The 23,017-nt window shown below is 36.6% G+C and overlaps 1 protein-coding gene across 10 annotated transcripts in view; it reads right to left on the reverse strand.

Moving 5' to 3' along the window:
* The window catches only part of LOC127863181 (uncharacterized), a 397,789-nt gene that overhangs the window by 138,332 nt on the left and 236,440 nt on the right, over window positions 1–23,017 (reverse strand). The window contains exons 3-9 of one of the 10 annotated variants that reach the window (XM_052402581.1): window positions 15,703–15,997; window positions 14,012–14,370; window positions 13,302–13,367; window positions 6,737–6,896; window positions 3,995–5,616; window positions 2,116–2,321; window positions 1,048–1,258 (exon numbers count right to left, since the gene is read on the reverse strand). The exons of 3 other annotated variants lie outside the window; for them this stretch is intronic. In XM_052402581.1, the coding sequence (XP_052258541.1) occupies window positions 14,021–14,370; window positions 15,703–15,997 (645 nt within the window). In that variant the 3' untranslated portion in view covers window positions 1,048–1,258; window positions 2,116–2,321; window positions 3,995–5,616; ... (1 more) ...; window positions 13,302–13,367; window positions 14,012–14,020. Of the gene's footprint in view, window positions 1–1,037; window positions 1,259–2,115; window positions 2,322–3,766; window positions 3,951–3,994; window positions 5,617–6,736; window positions 6,897–13,301; window positions 13,368–14,011; window positions 14,371–15,702; window positions 16,055–23,017 lie in introns of those variants that run through there. 6 more of the 10 variants (XM_052402582.1, XM_052402583.1, XR_008040956.1 and 3 more) reach the window with 6 other exon arrangements.

Here is a 23,017-nt window from a genome sequence, read left to right on the forward strand (position 1 = left end):
GGTGTGGCCTATGTGGGCGGGGTGCCCCAGGGTTGGTAATGGGGCCATGCATAGTTGAGATTGACCGTATTGTCATAAGAGAGGTTCAGTATCAATTTGAAGTGAATCAGTGTATTAATGAAGAAATTATAGTAAAAGGCAATTTTGGGCGGGTGTGGTCTATGTGGGCGTGGCGCCCCAGGGTTGGCAACGGGGCCATGCATAGTTGAGTTTGACCGTTTTGTCATAAGAGAGGTTCAGTATCAATTTGAAGTGAATCAGTGTAGAAATGAAGAAGTTAATGTAAAATAACCTAATTTTTTTTTATAGTAAATGGATTTTTTTGGTGGGTGTGGCCTATGTGGGCGGGCGCCCCAGGGTTGGGATTGGGGCCATGCATAGTTGAGATTGACCCTAATGTCATAACAAAAGTTCAGTATCAATTTGAAGTGAATCCGTGTAGAAATGAAAAAATTATAGTAAATGGAAATTTTTGGTGGGTGTGGCCTATGTGGGCGGGGCGCCCCAGGGTTGGGAATGGGGCCATGCATGGTTGAGATTGACCGTATTGTCATAGGTGAGGTCCAGTATCAATTTGAAGTGAATCGGTGTAGAAATAAAGAAGTAAATGTAAAATAACCTAAAAAAATGAGTGATAATTTCTGACGCGGCCCCACCCCAACCCCTATAACTTTTGACCCAGGGGTCAGATCAAAATTCCAAATAGTGCACCGTCGCACATATGCTCATAGCTACCATGTGTGTAAATTTCAAGGTTCTAGTGCTTTTAGTGTAGGAGGAGATAGTGGCCAGGACGGACGGACAGACGGACGGACAGACGGACGGACAGACGGACGGACGGACGGCGGAGATCACCACAATATCCCCACCTTTTTTTCAAAAAGCGTGGGGATAAATATTTAACACTTACATAAATGATTTGTTTAAGTTAGAAGCCAGGATAGAGTTTTATCAATATTTAACACAAACTGTTTGAATTAAAATTTGGAGTGAAACACTGCATGTTATAAATAGTTAATTACATGTACATTACCAACCTACATGTACCTTATTGACAAGGTAAACTTGGCCCCTGGCCAAGAAAGTATGGAGCCCCAGGTTCAGAGTGGCTCCACCCTGCGGGTAGGTATAGTTGAGCATTTGCCCCAAGGTCCTGGGCCAGGAAGTGTCACTGGGCGTCTGGGACCAGCAGACCATACAGCCTGTTGTTCAGCTAGGTACCGATCTATGATTGTATAGGTTCCTGTAGGAACAGGCTCTTAAAACAAAATCCAAGAATTTAAATAAACGTTGAAAATAAATGACGAAAAGACTTTTAAAATGAGCTGAAGGCTTTAACATAATTATTTTACTAAAATTAAATATAATTTAACAATTAAAGCAGATTTTTATGCAAGGATAAACTTTTGGTTCAGGGGCTTAATTTTGGTCGAAATTATACAAAACTTAATGCCCTTACCTTCTATGATTAAAATTGATATCAGATCAAGTGCTATTTGCATTTTATTTACTAAGTGTGATCAATGTAAAAGCACATAATTCCCATTTTATGCTAGGAACTTTTCAGGCACATAAAATACTGATGTAAAGTGAAGTATACGAGTCTCATTCTGGGAAAATAGGGCTTAATGTATGTGCAGTCTGCACAGGCTAATCTGGGATGACACTTTAATAGGGCTTAATGTGTGTGCAGTCTGCACAGGCTAATCTGGGATGACACTTTAATAGGACTTAATGTATGTGCAGTCTGCACAGGCTAATCTGAGATGACACTTTAATAAGACTATGACACTTTAATAGGACTTTATGTATGTGCAGTCTGCACAGGCTAATCTGGGATGACACTTTAAGCACATACATGAAGCCCCATATCCCAGAACACCCATAAGATACTACTCATTTTTCTTGTTGCTGCTGCTGCGACTGGGCCATGGACAGAGATGGAGCGAGTCCTGACGCCAAAGTCGCCACCCCAAACCCGAGAATTGCCAACAACAACTGTTGTTGAATGGCGTCAATCGCAAACAGCTCTCCAGGCCTAAGGTTCACATTATTCGAGAACAACATAATGAGGTCAGTCACATTAACGGACGTGTCACGCAATGCCTGCTCTACCTGTTGGATCAGATCGTTTCAGTTTGAGCGACTTGTCCGGCCTAATTTGTCGACGCCTATCATCCAATTGTTGCTAAGCGACATCGATGCTGAGACGGAAGTCGAACTCACCAAGGCTCTGTTGGAAGTGTTGATGAAGCCAACATGGAAGGAGATATTGATAGGAGGCTTGGTAGTCTGACGCAAGATGTCTTCGTGCTGAATTTCTTAATAACGTAGAATCAATTTTTACGCGCACCAACTTGAAATTGGAATTTTTGGTTTTGTAGCAAGGTGTTATACATGTGTTGTGTATTTATTTTTTGTAAATCAAAAACAGGCATAACTTGAGCAATTTAGAATGTGAGATAGTACACCTTTAATTGTGTGACTATAGAACTTTAAATTTGAGACTACATAATTTTAAATGTGATACTCAGCAATTTAAAATGTGAGACAACACAACTTTAAATGTTACAATCTACGTACTAGTATTTAAGTGTGAGTCAGCACACCTTTAAATGTGACAGTTTATGACTTATACCTGAGACTTAACAACTTTAAATGTGAGACAATATAACTGTATGGTATTTAATAAGAAACAATAGATGTGAGTTCAAAATAGTAATTAAACTTAGTGAAATAAGCAAACTAGAGCTTTGTCACAGATGTGACGAATACCCCCACAAGCCCCATTGATACATAATATTTTGCATGTCGTCTTCACAAAAACAGCGGGCACCATGCTCAATTTTTAAAATGCACTAAGTGACCCCTTGACCTAGTTTTTCACCCAGAAAGGCCCATGTTCTAACTTGGCCTTAAGATCATCTCCATAAAACTTCAGACCAAGTTTGGTGAAGATCGGATGTAAACTACTTGAATTAGAGAGCGGACAACATGCTGAATGTTAAAAATGCACAAAGTGACCCGGTGACCTAGTTTTTAAGGCCCGGAATGGCCCATGTTCAAACTTGTCTTAGAGATCATTTAGAAAAAACTTGTGACCAAGTTTGGTGAGGATTGGATGAAAACTACTTGAATTAGAGAGCGGACAACATGCAGAATGTTAAAAACGCACCAAGTGACCCCGTGCCCTAGTTTTTAACCCGACAAGGCCCATGTTCGAACTTGGCCTAAACATCATGTAGATACAACTTCTGACCAAGTTTGGTGAAGATCGGATGAAAACTATTTGAATTAGAGAGCGGACACTTAATACGGACCGACAGACAGGCCGAAAGACCGACAGACAAGTTCACTCCTATATTCCCCCCTAAACTTCGCCTGTTATTCTGATAAAAATCTTTTATATGTGCTATAACTAGGGACTAGCTTTGTGCAGAGTTTATTTTAACCATTTTTGGATTGGGACAATTCGTAAAAAATCATAGTGTTTTGAATTTAATTGGGAAAATGGTTGTAGATTTTGCTAAACATAATTTAAAAAAATAGAATAAGTGCTATCAAGATAATTGCACAAAGGTTTAACTTATAGAGCTGCATAAGGAAACAAACTCAATTTGTAACCTATTAAAACATTGTTTGGGGTCAAATCTTGAATTGAGAACTTGAGCCAGTAATTATGGAAAAAATAAACTGTTTAAGATTAGGAATGGGACTCAATTTTGGCCCCAATTTCGACAAAATGAATAACACTGTATGATCTTACCTGAAGCTCAAGAAGCTGAGCTGATATGCTGGCCTCGGGATATTGCCAAAGGCTGAATTTGAGTTCTGATTAATTCAATGTTGCAACCTATCAAAACATTCTTTTTCTTCCAGGAAACCATGAATTGAGAACTCAAGCCAGTAATCATGGATATAGACTTTTTGAGATGAGAATTGGGCTGAATTTCGGCCCCTATTTCAACAAAATAATTAACACGTAAGGTCTCACCTGAAGCTCAAGAAGCTGATATGACATGCTGGCCTAGCTGATATTGATAAGAGCCTTGTTCACAATAGTGGGCGTAATTCGGGCTGTGGCACACCCCATGGATGTATGGATCTCTTAGTGTTTACAACAAGGTCTTTACTGCCTTTCTGTGTCATCATGGATGTATTGTGCTCTGGGTGTTTACAACCAAGTCTTTACTGTCTTTCTGTGTCAGCATGGATTTATCGTGCTCTGGGTGTTCACAGCATAGTCATGACTGCCTTTCTGTTTCCGCATGGATGTATTGTGCTCTGTGTTCACAGCCAAGTAATTACTGCCTTTCTGTGTCAGCATGGGTGTATCGTGTTCTGTGTTCACAACCAAGTCATTACTGCCTTTCTGAGTCAACATTGATGTATTGTGCTCTGGGTATTCACAACCAAGTCATTACTGCCTTTCTGTGTCAGCATGGATGTATTGTGCTCTGGGTGTTCACAGTGTAGTCATTACTGCCTTTCTGTGTCAGCATGGATTTATCTTGCTCTGGGAGTTCACAGCATAATCATTACTGCCTTTCTGTGTCAGCATGGATATATCTTGCTCTGGGTGTTCACAGCATAGTCATTACTTCCTTTCTGTGTCAGCATGGATGTAGCGTGCTCTGGGTGTTCACAGCATAGTCATTACTGCCTTTCTGTGTCAGCATGGATGTATTGTGCTCTGGGTGTTTACATCATAGTCATTACTTCCTTTCTGTGTCAGCATGGATGTAGCTTGCTCTGGGTGTTCACAGCATAGTCATTACTGCCTTTTTGTGTCAGCATGGATATATCTTGCTCTGGGTGTTCACAGCATAGTCATTACTTCCTTTCTGTGTCAGCATGGATATATCTTGCTCTGGGTGTTCACAGCATAGTCATTACTGCCTTTCTGTGTCAGCATGGATGTAGCATGCTCTGGGTATTCACAACCAAGTCATTACTGCATTTCTTTGTCAGCAAGGATGTAGCGTGCTCTGGGTTTTCACCACCAAGTCATTACTGCCTTTTTGTGTCAGCATGGATGGTTGTCGGTAACATTGTCAAAAGTCCGTTCTATTATGATATTTTGGCCGCTGAGAGGACAATCTGGGGCAGTCCGTAACCCTATTGTCGTCCAAACTATCAACAGCAGAAGTATCCCACTAGGAAAGCTTACGCTTTTATTGTTCCTTGATTTTCTCCTGTCCAATTTCTGTTTGTCCCATAAAGATTGGAACAAGTTATTGAACTTTTTATTCTTCAGGATATTTGTTGTTATGTCCAACAGCAACAAATGACTGTTAGCGTTACCATAGCTACAGCTATAACTTTTCGTGTTTGTAAAACTCGTCCCTCTCAGGCCCACGCGGAAATCTAGCTTAACAGAACTACCCAGGCTTATGTGTGGACAACTTGACGTGGGCATTGTGTTTGTTCAGACCAGAATCATGCTCGGAATTTTCTGCAGAACGGAGTTGTTCAACGATGCTGACTTTTTGAATCAGGAGGTCAAGGGGGAGGAGTTAGAAGTCAGGGGAGGGGAAGGGTCGTTCTGGACTGGGGCTCCTGCAGGCGGGACTCGTGCGGTTGCTGGGCCAACTCGATATCAATGTTGGTGCTCTGCTGAAAACAACAACACAGTGGGTGATAGGAACTTGTAACAAATTATATTATTATCTATATCTATAACAAACTATGCCTCTTGACAGGTTGTGAAGGTTTTCAACAACATGAATTTCTAATCTGGCATTTTATTGGTTCCTTGTTTTTAATAGCATGAAAATAAATACAATTAAGTCATTTTGTATTAAAACAAGAAAAGTGTTGGCTAATGCTATACTTATCTGTACATTTATATCTATTATCTTTACTCCATTTTCAGAGATGTATTTTCATAAGCCAATATGCGGATCACTAATGTCAGAAAGTGTCGTCCCAGATTAGAATGTGAAATTCACATCAGCTAATAAGGGAGGGTACTTTCTGACTAGACTGGATTTTCATAAAGAGGATTATTTGTTCAATGAAAAATACCTTTAAGAGGAAAGTGTTGTCCATGATTAGCCTGTGTGGACTGCACAGGCTAATCTGTGACAACAATTTAAGCACATGCATTAGGCCCCATTTTTCCACATCACAGCTTATTTATCTATTAGCCAATTTTTTGCTGCATAACAAAAAGAAGGAAAACCATCTGGTTTAAAATTTTATATTTTTTAATTGTACTTATTCTATTTATCACATTACTTTTAAAATGCCATTAGATATGTTTTATTGTTAATATATATTTCAATAAATGAGAGGCAACAATATTAATATTTGGTTTAAACCTATTTATTTTAGCTCGATTGCATCGAAAGCCTAAGGCTTATATAAACGCTCTCGAGTCCGTTTCCTGGGCCTAGAACCAGTACTTGGTGTCTTTGGGGAAGATCTAAAGAACGCTCCCACTGTGGGGATCGAACCCGTGACCTCCCGGTCGCTAGGCGGACACCATATCCATTACACCACAGCGACCTATAATATTAATTAATATTAATATTTAAAAATAATATTAATGTCTCACCAACGTTGCAAAACACACACACACACACATTTTATTTTACCATGCCTTTACAGATCTTTGATGGTTAAAATATGTTTAAATTCACACTAGAAAACAGTTTTAAAGTGAATCAACATGTAAGTTGTAAGACATAAAATAATAAATATAACATTAAACAACTTAAGGGCAACAACTCACTGCTGGTGCAGATCTACAGTTCTCTCCCTTGTTAGTTTCAGCTAAAATGTCCTTCATGTTGCAATACAAGGACATGGAAAGGCTGTGTCACCGTCACATCGCTGGACTTTGATTTGGCTGAGCCTTTCACTACTCCGTTGTCTTCTGTGTTTAGCAGTTGCTGTAACATTGAGAAAACCAATATGAAGTCTTTTGAAATAGTAAATTATAGTATAGTATATTTTTTTGCCAAATTGAAAAAAGTATCTGTACCACACCAATGAGGAAAATTAGCGTAATAATATCAAACATCGGGAAAATTCTATCTTTTAATTTGGGAATTATAGGTCTTTTTAAATGCATGGAACTTAATAGCAAAAATCCAATCAAAATACACTTCAACACCGTTATTTCGAACACCGATAATCCGAAGTCACCGTTATTTCGAAGTATTTTTCGGGTCCCGATTGTAGTTCTGCTTTGCTCAATGTAAAATTTCATTGTTAATCCGAACTTCGTTTAACCGAAGAAATCGTTAATTCGAAGTGTTTATGTCGGTCCAAACACTATAATTCGCACCTTATTATCAATCTTTAATCCGAAGTCAAAACTGCAAAACACTGAGCGTAATTTCACACCTATGTCGTCTGCGCGTTGTGCGTCAAAGCCGATAATTACACCTTTGTCGCCTGCGCGTAGCATGTTAATTTTATAATGTCGTCAAAAGCCGACGACGAGGCCGACAACACATGAATGAACATGATATCTAATCAACGTGTGATCACATGCATCAACGACGTAAGGCAGTTCTGCGAGCAAAACACGGGCGGAAGCCAGTTCATCAATTTCCTTGACAAATTGGAGAAATATGTTACACGCGTCCAGTTTAGTGCTGCTAACGCCGGTGTTCAGAAAGACATCGCGTCTTATTTAAAAAAAAGTGAATTCATTTCCGAAAATGTATTCATATGTATTAACATGTATGATGCGCTATGCATTATATTTTATATGTTCTGTAATTAGAGAAAAATAAAAAGAAGAAAAAGAATCGTTTTATTCCTCCGTTTGTTACAAGTAGAAATCAATTGCTATCTGACTAGTTTACGTTTTTAAGTAAAACAATTATTAAAAGTACATGTACACTGTGACCCAACCATGCGAATTCCACAATGTTGTATTTTTTCAGGATCAAAGAAGTCGTCTGTCAAATGTTTATTTCGAATAATCGTTAATCCGAAGTTTTTTTAACGGTCCCGACGACTTCGAAATAACGGTGTTGAAGTGTATATTCTTTGACATGCGTTTTTGTTGAAATGTTCAGTTTCAGTGCTCATTTTATTAGTCCACTTGCATATAAGGAAGTGCCTATTACGTGTACTATATAAAGATGGAAAGAAAAGGCTTTTTTTCACATACACCTTGAAGTAAAAATTATGTTACAGGCCATTTGCCCTTAATAACTATCATATTACAATACTAGTTTGCCTGTACTTTGTTGACGCCTATAAATCTATATTTTCAAAGTTACCAATAACAAATCTATATTTTGTCCAAGTTATTTTAAACATTAACTGTGTTTGATATGATATTTTGTGAACAAAATACAGCTCAAAATTTTCAATTTTGTGAAAAAATGAGTAGCCAACTCTTAAAATGGCAAACTATGTTAAATTGGGAAATTGTGAGCTACTATTAGAATTGCTCAATATGTATGTTAAATTTGCATTTATATGTACACCGATGTCTCAATTACCAGTTTTTAATCATAGTGGTTTTTAAACCATATTTGTTCTAATCAGAATTTACAAATACCAACAGACTGGAAGCAGACTGAACTTGAGCTATATTCCGGACAACTGGGCTTAATGAATATGTATAGGACCACATTTGCCTGTGCAGTCCACACAGGCTAACTTGAGACTACACTTTCCACCAAGACATGATTTTTGTTTAGAAATAATTTCTTTAAAGCGAAAATTTCCTCAAAAATGGAAAGCATTATCCCTGATAATTCTGAGTGCGCACTGCACAGGCTAATCTGTGGATGGTACATAACATGCATTAAGCACCCTTTTCCCATAACAAGGCTCACCTGGTATCATCTTGTACAACTCTTTAACAGACAGTAGGCGGATTTACTTTGAGCCTCATTCCGAGAAAACAGGGCTTTATAAATTGTGCACTAAGTGTCTGCCCAGATAAGTCTATACAACCGCACAGGCTTATCAGGGACAACACTATCCCCTAGACAAATTTCTTTTACTTTACCTTCAATTGGGAATTTTAGAAAGTTGTTTGGGAAAAATACATAGTTCCAGCATTTGATATGGGGCTTATTTTGGCCCCTATAATTGACAACAAAAAAACGATAACACAGTATACACATAAAGAATGTAACAGCTCCTTGCAAACAGGCTCTATAGAACCAAGGCATTCAAAGCTTAACTAAATATCTCACAACTTCATACAAACTCAACACTGTAAACATGATACATAAATAAAAGACACAATTTTAACTTCTATGAAATCATATCATATTCTTGTCAACTTCATATTTAGCATTTTTAATACAGAGGTAACACTGTAAAACCATTATAATGCGTTTGGGGCTATTTTTTTGTTGATTTTAAGGTTTTACCGATCCACAAATTTATCACAAACACACGGGAAATGAACTGACACAAATTCCTCATTTATTTTTCCAAACTGAGTAATCCACACATTAACTAATAATATGTCCATGAAATACTTTTGTAATCACCAAAATTTGATGAGGAGGAATATCAATGATTTAAGAAATAATCCACGGGTAACCGTTGGTTATTGCAGTAATAACGAACGGTATGGAGTTCCGATGCGTAGGAATTAAACCACGAGGGCGTAGCCCGAGTGGTTTGATAACATGCATCGGAACGACATTACCCGTGGATTATTTCGATTCTAACACGTTTTCATTAATAAGTTATCCGCGATTTAAAGGTTATAAATGAGAATTATATTAACCGAACGTCCTCCACTTTTCCGCGAAAACGTGACGTCACCACAACAATTACAATCAAATGACGTCGTCTTCATTCATAAAATGTGCGCGGACAATCAAAGTGACGTCACTTTTTAAGAGAATATTTTACCATATGTACAATATACAAACAATTTAAGAGGCTAATTAACCTTATGTAAATTCATTATGTTCTTTACCACCTCATCTTTTTGCATCCTTAATAAACAGGAAATACACGAGAGAGAGACGGCGCATTCCTGGTGTATTTATGGATCTGTAAAACGGACCCATACCCGAAGCATTTTATTTGTTTTTAAATAAGTGCCTTACCAGGCTTTTTCCGCCCTATGCCACGGGTCCGAAATTCGGCCCCATTCCCAATGCAAATCTGGTCGTTTTTTTCCCAATTGATTTTTTTTTCCCAATTCCAAAAAAAAAAAGAAAAAGAAAATATTTATTTTTTATTTTTTTACCTTAAAATATATAAGTTTACCTGATCCGGTGTAGAAAATAGGAAGTGTTGCATAATTAAATTATCTGTTTCATTGAATTTATTTTAAAAACTGTAAAATATGTTAATGATTATTTAAGACTTTCCTTATTTTCCTCAAAATCCGGCGCTTCACACGATTTTTTTCACCTCAAAAAAGGCCAGGCCTTTTCCCCAAATTCAGATTAAAAAACCTGCACTTTTCTCACATGTTCATAATACTTTGTAAAATTTTAATAAGTTATCAAAATAGTCGTTATTTACCAGTTAACAGTTCTTTGAAATATGAGAAACACTATTTACATGCGATAATTTTTCCCAATTGAGCCAATTTTGCAAATATTTTTTTCCCAAAATGGGGGTTTTCACGATGCCAAATTCCCAAAATTCCAGTGTGGCGTATTCCCAAAATGGAGCGGAAAAAGCCTGCTTACATGTATTAAAATTACAGTGCTTTCAACAAGAATTTATTCAGGCCCCCCCCCCGGGCCATGGGGGGGGGGGAGGGCTGCACCCTACATATGTGGATTTTTTTTTTTACAGAGTGAAATGACGTTATGACAGTACGTTATGACTCTTCAAGAAACAAGGGCTGTTTGTAAAACATGCATGCCCCCCATATGGGCTGTCCGTTGTAGTGGCAGCCATTGTGTGAATACGTTTTTTGTCACTGTGACCTTGACCTTTGACCTAGTGACCTCAAAATCACAGTGATTTTTTGGCTTTTTTTTCTTACAGCCTGTGCCTTTTGGATTGGGAAAATTAGCGCGATAAACCATGAAATTGGGAAAAATAGCGCGATAAACCATGAAATTGGGAAACATTATAAATATGATTATAAGAACAGAATTAAAATTATTTAAGTATGTTTGACAGCATTTTTATATTATAAAGTACTAATTTAATGTGTTCTTACAATGAAGACAATGTTAAGTTAATATCCTTCCACATTCATATTGAACTTGCAATAATCTATATAGATTCTTAAATATACCATTTAATCATAACCTCTTTAACAGTAAGAATTTAATTCAGTATTCTTTTAAATTAAATATCATATGGTGAAAACATTAACACATATTTATAAAAAAACGCTTTACTGGTCTTGCTATGTTAATGATGTATAATATGGAGTTAAAATAATTAATTTCATTTCTTTACCTTTCAACATCTTGCACTTCAATGCTATTTCAGTAAACTGTAAAGCGTGACAAACATAATAAAGCAGAATATGCATATGAATCTGATTTTACACAGATCCACTAACATATAAATCATATCATGTTTGTCTCTTTCCATTTTCGAAGGATACTCATCTTAAATGCATTAACTTTGTGAGTAACATTAGACTAACTCCAATTTCCCAACACTGATTTCCGTGATGCACATTCACTGTGAAGATTTGTAATAAATATTTGTTGTTTTTATCTCAAACGTTATATTTTGCGTTAATTGACACACGCATTAAATTATTCCGTAATAACCATATGATATCCGTTGTTAATTTGAATGTTATTTATCATTTTCGCCGCGCATCTCAAATTTCTCGTCTGCTTGCCGCCATCTTGGGCGTGTGTAAAAACAGGCGTTTACAATCGGGATACATGGACTATCGTCGGTATCCTCCGCAATATACAGAGAGATGTGGATAGCAACGTAAAATCGTATTCGGCTAAATTCGCGAAAAATACGTAAGTCAGTTGTTGTTCGGCGACGACTCGGCAACTCGATCGACACTCGTTCGAAATTATTGCTAAATTACATTGTAATCTTATTGGCTTTATTGGGAAAATTTTGTCTTATTTTGGGAAATTTTAATCAAATTTTTGGGAAAAACGTCATTTTTTGCAATTGGGAAGCAGCCGAATGTCGGCTGTAATTTCCGGCAAAAAAAATCACTGAATCAAAAGGGGTAATCTGCGAGTCATGATCAATCTACCCATGAAGTTTCATGATCCTAGGCATATGAGTTCTTGAGTTATCATCCAAAAACCATTCTACTTTTTCGGGTCACCGTGACCTTGACCTCGTGACCTCAAAATCAATAGGTATCATCTGCAAGTCATGATCTATCTAATGATGAAGTTTCATGATCCTAGGCGTATGCGTTTTTGAGTTATCATCGGGAAACCATTTTACTATACCGGTTACCGTGACCTTTGACCTAGTGACCTCAAAATCAATAGGGGTCATCTGCAAGTCATGATCAATCTACCTATGAAGTTTCATGATCCTAGGCGTATGCGTTCTTGAGTTATCATCCGGAAACCATTTTACTATTTCGGGTAACCATGACCTTGACCTTTGACCTCAAAATCAATAGGGGTCATTTGCGAGTCATGATCAATGTACCTTTGAAGTTTCATGATCCTAGGCCCAAGCGTTCTTGAGTTATCATCCGGAAATCACCTGGTGGATGGACCGACCGACAGACAGACCGACCGACCTGAGCAAAGCAATATACCCCCTCTTCTTCGAAGGGGGGCATAAAAACAGAAATAAAGTCATTAACAACGAGATTTAACAAAAATTGTTTTAACCCTTTTCTGCATAGATACGCATAATCCCGTCTCGATTGATTCCTTAATACATCCATATGAAACCAAACTTTTCATCTATTACTGCCAACTTACTACTTTTATCGTTGCTACTCATTGCCCGATACTCTCGTATATTCCATTATTAAAAGGACATTCTGATAAATATTTATGATAAAAGTGCTTAAAATTTCCAATAAACACAAACATTCACCATTTGTTGTCAAATTTTGGCATATATGTAACTGTGTAAAGATGTGATAAAAAACGTCCAATCGGGGCGTTTTTTTCCACTAAACAGGCGTAAATAGTCTGACGTGATGTTCCTGTTTTTATGCATTATAATTATTATATCTCAATCAAATTTCACTTAGATTTATAAAAGTATATAACTATCGTAAAATGATTTTATTCGTATAATTTGATATATTAAAAAGAATGATATTAAATTAGTTTTTTCCCAAATCAATTGACTTTTCACAGGAAAATATTTCAAAACCACAATGGCATTTTTCCCCAAAATGACAAAGAAAAGGTCTGACAACGGGTCTATGTTACCTTCTGCGTAGTCATGTCATCCTTGTCCACCACATCCTCAGCATCCTTGTTCTGACTCAGCAGCGACTGTAGCAGCAGAATAGCTTGATGTATTTCTTGTATGTATATTTAGGAATCAAACAAATTTATAAAAAATGTAATTAACACACACACGTTTATATAAATGTAATGAAAATCAATAACAAATTTTCAACAGCATAAAACATGGCAAATTAATAAATCTCACATTAAGTGTTACCTTTCTGTAAACATTGCGTACAATATCAATATATGCTCCTCCAAAGATTACTTAAACAATTTCATATTTTATAAAAAAAGTATTCATCCATATACATTTCTTACATGGCATGGTGTTTATAGAAATGAAAGTTTAAAAATAGCCTCAGTTGCTATGTACATGTGCATCTATGTACAAATATGAAATTTTCAGTTGAAATGCTTTGTTTTTCCATGCACAGTTTACAAGAACTAAATGTTAGGACCATAATGACACAAATGTTATGACAACATAACATAATATGCATTAGATCTAATGTTCCAACAAAAACATTCACATTGTATAATCAGATAACAATATGTGCACATAAATTATTTGTATCTTTAACTACACACTAATGTTGTATTGTTACATCACACACTACTATGTTTGTATGCTAACCAACATATTGTCATTGAAATACTAATCACTAATTGCAACAACTAATACATACATGTACACACTATTCCACTCTGAACACCAGGATGTTGTCGTCCAACCTCTGTCCCACAATGATGGATGATGTGGTGCTGCAGTAGCAGACTGACTCTGGGTACAACACTCCATCCTTCTGAGTAGCAAGATTAGCCAGCTTACTCTCTCCCTCCCAGCCCACCTGTTGTACAGTGTTGGGCCATCCACAGACCAGCACCTGGCCTGCAGGGGTCACATGTAGACCAGATAGGGGACCTAGTGCTGGGTCTGTGTATGTAGCCAGGAGTGTGCCATCCCTGGCCAGGGTGAGAAGCTTGTGCTGCCTGTAGTTGATGATGTACAGCCTGTCCCCTGTGGGACTCACAGCACACTTGTATACTGCAAAACAGAGTAACATCAAGATATTGAAATACTGTAAATATTAAATAATCTTATTAAACATACTGCAGTGATATTGTATTACGCATGTGTTGCTATAAAGAGGCCTTTACACATCTAAAATATATGCATACATTTCAATAATTCAATAGTTAAGCGTGACAATAAACTTCAGTAGAAGAGCTATTGTGTTAACGTTTGACATGTTGAAATGCGACTGGTGAGTAAGATATGAATTGAAGCAAAACAATTACACAGATGGAAACAATTACACAAACTGAAACAATTGCACAGTTCTATCAACAGGTAAACATATTGTTCATGTACAATCATTTAACAAACACAAAATTAAGACAGGGTCAGAAAGTGTCTCTTTCCCAGGAACACAGTTTCTATTTATAGACATGCCATGTAGTGACAGTCAAAATACTTCATTACTCATGTTTATAAATCAATATTTCTGAATCTTCTTTTGGCTACAATGTACTGTACATGTAGTATTCAAAGGGCACATATGAATTATAGGACAATTTTTTTATAATACATCAGCAGGTTTTCTGCTATTACATCTGAATTTTATTTTATTATCATCTCACAAAGTATGTAACTATAATTTATATTATTATTTTTTCAAAATAACAAGATAAAGGCCTAATGGGTCAATATTTGTTGATTAAAAAAATAAATCCCAACTCGGTTCATTTAGTCAATAAAAATTCCCAAATTTGTCATTGTATGGATTTAAAGCGGGTATATACGATTTTTTATATGTGTTTATTTGTAATATATTGATAAAATATGTTACAATTACACAAAATAGACAAGAAAAATTATACATTCAAGCCGAATTTCATAAAATGCAGCAAAGACAAATTAGCGGCCCGAGCCGATTGTGACGAACATATTTTCCTACAATAACCGAAGCATTCGTCTTTGTATTAGGATTGGAGTTAGTGTTCGTGTGTCGTATGAATAGATATCGTTGCAGAAATTAAAATAAACCGTTAAACTAAGTTTAGATTCACATTGTACATGTATGATATACATGCTGGCGAATTCGGCTGTACAGCCGTTTTCAATTTGAGAATTAAATATCTGGCTTATTTCGCATTTTTCGACACATGTTCTTCTTAGCTTTTATTTTAATTTATATTGAAATATATATATAATTAGTTTTTTACACATTTTATATAAATTCAAAAATATTTGACAAAATCGTATATACCCGCTTTAAAATAACACAATTTGACTAGACTCCTTTGTCCACAATGGCTAGACAAATCCCTGTACATTATACACATGTTATCAGGATGGATTCACCATGATTCTTACCTGTCAAATCAGCTGATCTATATTGGTAGAGTCTGTAGATCAGTTTGCCATTCAGTGAGTATTTGTACAGTTCTTGACCAGAGGTGACAAAAAGGTCTCCTTGGTGATGGGTAATACATGTACATTCATGTTGTAACTGAAACTTCCTGCCAGAAACAAGCTTTCCCTGGTTGACAGTGATAAACTGGACCTCATGTATCTTGCTATCATGGTCATTCACAGCCACTGCAACCTCACTGGGTGTGATCAAACAAATGTCAACTGGCCGAGCATTCACATCCCAGTGACTCACCACCTGGTACTGCTGGTTCAGCAGCTTGACATTCTGATTTTTCCAGTCTACAACCAGTACCTGCCCATCAGTCAGAACACATATGCCTGAGATAATACAATTATATGAATCACTTGGTATTCTCACATTGTGCTTAGTATTACTCTGGACATTAAACGCCTTGCCTGACTTTCCTAGCAGAGTTAATGCCTGCTGTATTATATGCTTACCTTTTATGCTGGCTATAAGGCAGAGCTCCTTATTATCTCCAATTTTCTGAACAAATTCATGGAAATGTGACAAGTCATTGTGAAGACTGGTGCATTTATGAATAGAACTTGTAATTGACCCTTTTATGCTTATAACTTCATCTCTCATCTCGTTTAGTTCCTTCACAGTAATATTATCAAATTCATTCAAGATAAAAAGAACACTCCTACACATCTCTTCTTTTAAATATTGCTCATGTCCGCCCGATGTACTCACATAACTATTACCACACTCATCTATATCATCTATATTAAAATTTAAATTGCCACGCATTTGTTCTATCATGACTGCCCCATGTTCCTTATATTTTCTTAGCAATGCCTGAACACTGAGCTCCTGACTGATCTGAAGGCTTTTGATTTCTCCCAGAACAGTTTCCAGCTCCACTGACAGTCCCTGTAGGTCTGTGGGCTGCATGTCAGTCAGCTCATTAATTGGAGTCACTTTACTGCACTGGCTGAAATAAACAATCAATACATGTACATACCAAGGAATAGTCAGTGATATTATGTAATGCTTTAAACAAATCTACACATTTAAACAAGGGCTGTTTGTAAAACATGCATGCCCCCCATATGGGCTGTCCATTGTAGTGGCAGCCATTGTGTGAGCACGATTTTTGTCACTGTGACCTTAACCTTTGACCTAGTGACCTGAAATCAATAGGGGTCATCTGCGAGTCACGATCAATGTACCTATGAAGTGTCATGATCCTAGGCAAAAGCGTTCTTGAGTTATCATCCGGAAACCATTTTACTATTTCGGGTCACCGTGACCTTGACCTTTGACCTAGTGACCTCAAAATTGATAGGGGTCATCTGCGAGTCATGATCAATCTACCAATGAAGTTTCATGATCCTAGGCGTATGGGTTCTTGAGTTATCATCCGGAAACCATTTTACTATTTCGGGTCACCGTGACCTTGACCTTTGACCTAGTGACCTCAAAATTGATAGGGGTCATCTGCGAGTCATGATCAATCTACCCATGAAGTTTCATGATCCTAGGTGTATGCATTCTTGAGTTATCATCCGGAAACCATTTTACTATTTCGGGTCACCGTGACCTTGACCTTTGACCTAGTGACCTCAAAATCAATAGGGGTCATCTGCAAGTCATGATCAATCTACCCATGAAGTTTCATGATCCTAAGCGTATGCGTTCTTGAGTTATCATCCGAAAACCATTTTACTATTTCGGGTCACCGTGACCTTGACCTAGTGACCTCAAAATCAATAGGGGTCATCTGCGAGTCATGATCAATCTACCTATGAAGTTTCATGATCCTAGGCGTATGCGTTCTCGAGTGATCATACGACAACCACCTGGTGGACGGACCGACCGACCTACCGACCGATTGACCGACATGAGCAAAGCAATATACCCCCTCTTCTTCGAAGGGGGGCATAATAACAAGAACTATGGAAATGGAAACTAAATGAAAGCATGATATTTTGAGGCTTAATATGGAGGGAGAGCTTATACTTGCACATGCCTGTCTGTCCTTCCAACAGTGCAACTTTTATGTCACACGTAACTCAACAAGTATTCCAGACACTTTACAAATACAACTAAAAATGGCACGGCAGAGGCCGACGGGTATCCCAACGCTGCACGTATTGCCATAAAAGAAGTTCAGTATCAATTAGAAGTGAATCGGTGTAGAAATGAAAAAGTTAATGGAAAATAACCTAAACAAGTGCTGTCAGAGGACAGCGCGCTCGACTATTCGAGTGCTTGACAGTATAACGTAAGCCATCATGGGGTAATTGTTCAAATAATTCAATAAGATCAAAGTAATATATTCCGCAATGTATTGAACATTTGTAAAGACATAAAACAAAGTAATAAGATTTTATTTCAAATTTGATAGTAATAGCTTGGGTGGAAAGTTTGGACGGTCCTTCAAAAATAAAGTAAACAAGGCAATTGTCAAGCAATCTAGTCCCCTACTGGCTCCACCATTGTCAGAAATTCCACCATTTTCAGAATGTTATTTCATTTGGTTGCCATAGCAACCACAATTTTTGACTTAGGAACAAAATGAAATGACGTGCATAATGTCCATATTTCCATCTATCCATGTTGCAAGTTTCATGAAAAAATATTAAGAACTTTTAAAGTTTTTGCAGGATTCAGAAAAGCGTGACAGACTCACAGACAGACGCACAGACAGACTCACAGCCAGACACACAGAGCGCAAACCATAAGTCCCCTCCGGTGAAACCAGTAGGGGACAATAAATATTTGTATTTTAGAGGGGGTATAATGTGGGGTGTGGTAATTTATTAGATGATCTTTCGAAAATAAAGAATTTTTTGGGGGGGGGGGGGGGGGGGTGGGGGGCAGGGATTCTGGGTTGGGGCGTGGGGTATTATTTGGGTGGAATCCATTGTGGTATTCAGGTAAGTGTTGTTTTGTCAAAGTATTAATACAAGTTTATCATAAATAAAGAAGTTATGGCAATTTAACTAAAATTTACTATTGACCTTGAGAGTCATGGTCATTCAAAGGTCAAGGTGAAATTGAACTTGGCAGGTACAGTACCCTCATGATGGTAAGAAAATATTTGAAGTTTGAAAGCAATAGCTTTGATACTTTATAAGTCAAGTGGATCTAAACACAAAATTTAACAAAATATTCAGTTACTAAGACAAAAAGGGCCATAATTCTTACAAAATGCTTGATACAGTTGTCTGCTCTTGTTTATAAGTTGGGGTCATGTTGGTAAAGAAGTTTGCAAAATGTGAAAGCAATATGTCAAGGAACATTGAAAATATTTGAGGCGGTACGTAAACTTTAACATAGATTTATCAAAAATATGCATATTCTAAGTAAAAAAAGGGCCATAATTCTTACAAAATGCTTGATACAGTTGTCTGCTCTTGTTTATAGGTTGGGGTGATGAAACATGAAACAAGAGATGTGTTTTTCAGAAAAACAATGCCCCCTATTGCATCGCGTTGAAGCCATAAATTTGACATTTGACCTTCGAGGATGACCTTGACCTTTTACCACTCAAAACGTGTAGCTCCATGAGATACACATGCATGCCAAATATCAACTTGCTATCTTCAATATTAAAAAAGTTATGACCAAACTTTAACGAAGGTTAAAGTTTAAGGTAAGAAAAATAAATGATATTTGACCTTTGACCTTGAAAGATGACCTTGACTTTTCACCACTCAAAATGTGCAGCTTTGTGAGATACACATGCATGCCAAATATGAAGTTGCTATCTTCAATAATGCGCAAGAAATCAAACTTTAACCAAGATTAAAGTTTTGGGACACACACATACAATGAATGAATGAATGAATGATGAATGAATGAATGAATGAATGAAGACAGACAGACAGACAGACAGACAGACAGACAGACAGACAGACAGACAGACAGACAGACAGACAGACAGACAGACAGACAGACAGACAGACAGACAGACAGAAAAGTGTGACAGACTGACGGACTCACAGCTAGACTCACGGACACACAGAGCGCAAACCATAAGTCCCCACCGGTAATACCGGTAAGGGACAAAAACAAATAACACCTAGAGTAAGGGGAATTTTGACCCCAGTGTCAATCTTCACGCTAATTTTTTTGGCAAAATAGACCTTCGGGCTAATCAGATGGAATTTTGAATAGCCCGAAGACATGTTTGATAGCCCGAAGAGGTCAATATAAATTTTATGACTTTTTTGGCCAGGAACACCAAAATAGTTATTAACAATCAGAAAATCTACTTCCATTAGTAAAAACAGATGCATGTGATTACAGTAATAAAGGATATTCTGTTTCCTGTTGAAATGCATTTTATACAAAATGCACCAGATGATTATGCTGTTTATTTTAACTTTATTATTACACATGTTCTCATTCAATGATTCCATTAATCAGTTTGACCGGTGTTTGGTTTTATTTAAAGCAAATTGATTATTATTGTATTATTACTAGGACAATCGCCGGTAAATTTCCGAATTGTCGGCATGTGGCTTCAAAACAAAAAGGCCACCGTTTGTGTTAATTGCCCAATCTACCAAATGACAATGTCTGCTTCTTCAATTTACTCCCGATGTTTTGATAAGCATGTGTCAACCGTGAAAAGTATTGTATATTCGTAAGCAGATTTTAAGTAGCAAAGTAGGTCACGTAGCAGAAAGAAATTACAGAATAAACGAAAGTTCTACAATTATTAATAATTAGTTGAAAAAAACGTCTCCTAATACGCAAGAATAATTGAGTAAAACATATGGAAATCTATCTGTATTAAGGATCAATTTGTTTGTAAACCAATGCGTACAATATCCCTTACAGACTCTTTTATTTTTATTGAAAAATTACTTCCTTTATTTTTCATGAATTATAAATACATTTTCGAAAAACACTTCTAAAATTAAATACGCTTCTAGATTAGTCATTATTTTAAAACATTACGAAGTGACCGATGCATTAACATCCCGAAACGTGATCTACGCATGGTCAGTTTGAATAATCTCATCTCGATTGGGCATCATCATTACTTTAAATAGCAACATAGCCGGATGTTTACACAACAGTTAAAAAAAATGGCGGCCGCATGTGTTCATGCAATTCTTTAAAAGTATAACGTCATTTTAGGCATTTAAATAGCGAATTTAATCGTGCATCTTAAAAACGGGTATAAATCAGGTTATTGATATAACGCTCAAATATTTAATCGACCTGTCGGGCTATTTTATAAGCATTTAGGATCGACCAACTGGCCCAAGAATCGACTTGGGCTTCGGGCTTGTAGGCTTATTCGAAGAATGCCCCAGCGTCATGATTTGATCAAACTATGTAGAGGACCACATAATGATGTTAAACACCAAACATTAAACCCCAGACCCTTGTGGTTTCTTAGAATACAATTTTTAAGGTTATTTACTACATCAGTCTAATTAAATCATTTGACACATAGGCTTGGTTAGTTTTGACCCCAGACACATGATTTGAGCAAACTTTGAAGAGGAGTACCATACTTTGTTACACACAAAATATCAGTTTTTGAGAAGATTTTTTAAGGTTTATTGAAATAAACAATAAAGGTTTTTATACATCTGATCACTTGGAGTGGCAAGTTTGTCCCCATCAACATGATTTGAAACAAACTGAGTAGAAAACCACTTTAAGTATTACATGCAAAATAACTAACAATCTAGGACCCTGTGGTTTCTGAGACAATTTAGTCAACATTTATTTACTCACTGACAGATCAACAGACCAGAACAACCTCACAAAATACTCACAACTCTTGTATACCTGACTAAAACAAGAGATATATTCATCAGAGACACAATGCCCCCTATTGCGCCGCTTTGAAATACAAAAAAATACCTTTGACCTTGAAGGATGACCTTGACCTTGAACTGCCACTACCCAAAATGTGCAGCTTCATGAGAACGCTGCTTTGAAAAAAATAATTTTGTTTGACCTTGGACCTTGAAGGATGACCTTGACCTTGAACTTCCACCACTCAAAATGTGCAGCTTAATGAGATACACATGCAAGCATAATATCAAGTTTCTGTCTTCAATAATGCAAAAGTACATGACAACGTTAATCTTTTTTTCGGACGGACAGACTGACATACAAACATACTGACATACTGACTGACGGACAGTTCAACTGCTATATGACACTCTACCGGGGGCATAAAAAGTACATGATATAGGCTTACATGTTTCAGATATCTACTTTTTACAAAGTAATTATAACATCCAAAAGAATCATTAGATCATTTGATTAACTTAGGTTCACTTGTTCATGAAATTTTGTGCAAACACGAACACTGTCATATAATATTGTCTCACTTATTGTTAACCAATTGACAAAAAGCTCAATGAAATTTAATCAAAGCAGATTTTTTATCTGTGTGCATGTCTCTTTATGGTATATTTTAACTGTTTGATAATAGCTTAACTTGTCAACCCTTTAAAAAAGTTTCAACTGTTTTGTCAGTTCTTATCATTATTTTCTGAAATCTAACCCAGAAACTAGTTACCAGTCATACAGACAAAAGAATGGGCAGACAAGCATGGAGTATGACAGATATAATTAGCAGAGCATTTTGATTTACACACAATTTTATGCTATTCCAACAAAACTCGAAATCAAAAATTATATTGATTATCAATAAAGTGAGAAACCGAGCTCCCAACTGGTTGGAGAACATAAAATATAAATAAATATAAACTGATATAAAGGTTTATTGTTTAATATAAGATGTAGCCTGAAAGCCAAATCATCGGACAGGTCATTAAGTAACTTATGTAAGTTTGTTCTATCTGGAAAAATGTTATAATCAAAGTCGATATTATTTGACTGATTTTGTTCATTTATAGTTAAGGATAACATTAGAATGGGACAATGACTTATGTTTTCTTGAAATTAAGTTAATGAAAATTTGATTTACATCTGTAAAGTGATTATTAAATTGCATTTAAAAATGGCATTATATAATAAACATCTTTTTTAAACAGTAAGTAAATTAAAAGCTGACCAACAAATAGCATGCATGTAATGATTAGGAAATAAAAGTAAAGCAACTGCTAACAATAATCTCAATGACTGACTATGGACGCTGGTAATTTCATCATACAATTCCAGTATTTATAATACTAATAAACAACATAATTATTCGTTATCAGGTACCTGTGATTAAGCTCAACACAACTGGAGCAGCACAGCTCACTATGGCTATTGCACAATGCTGTTATTGTTTCATCCTTGTGTATGTCACATGTTATGAGA

The sequence above is a fragment of the Dreissena polymorpha genome, unplaced genomic scaffold, assembly GCF_020536995.1.
Source record: "Dreissena polymorpha isolate Duluth1 unplaced genomic scaffold, UMN_Dpol_1.0 chrUn002, whole genome shotgun sequence".
Classification (NCBI taxonomy): domain Eukaryota; kingdom Metazoa; phylum Mollusca; class Bivalvia; order Myida; family Dreissenidae; genus Dreissena; species Dreissena polymorpha.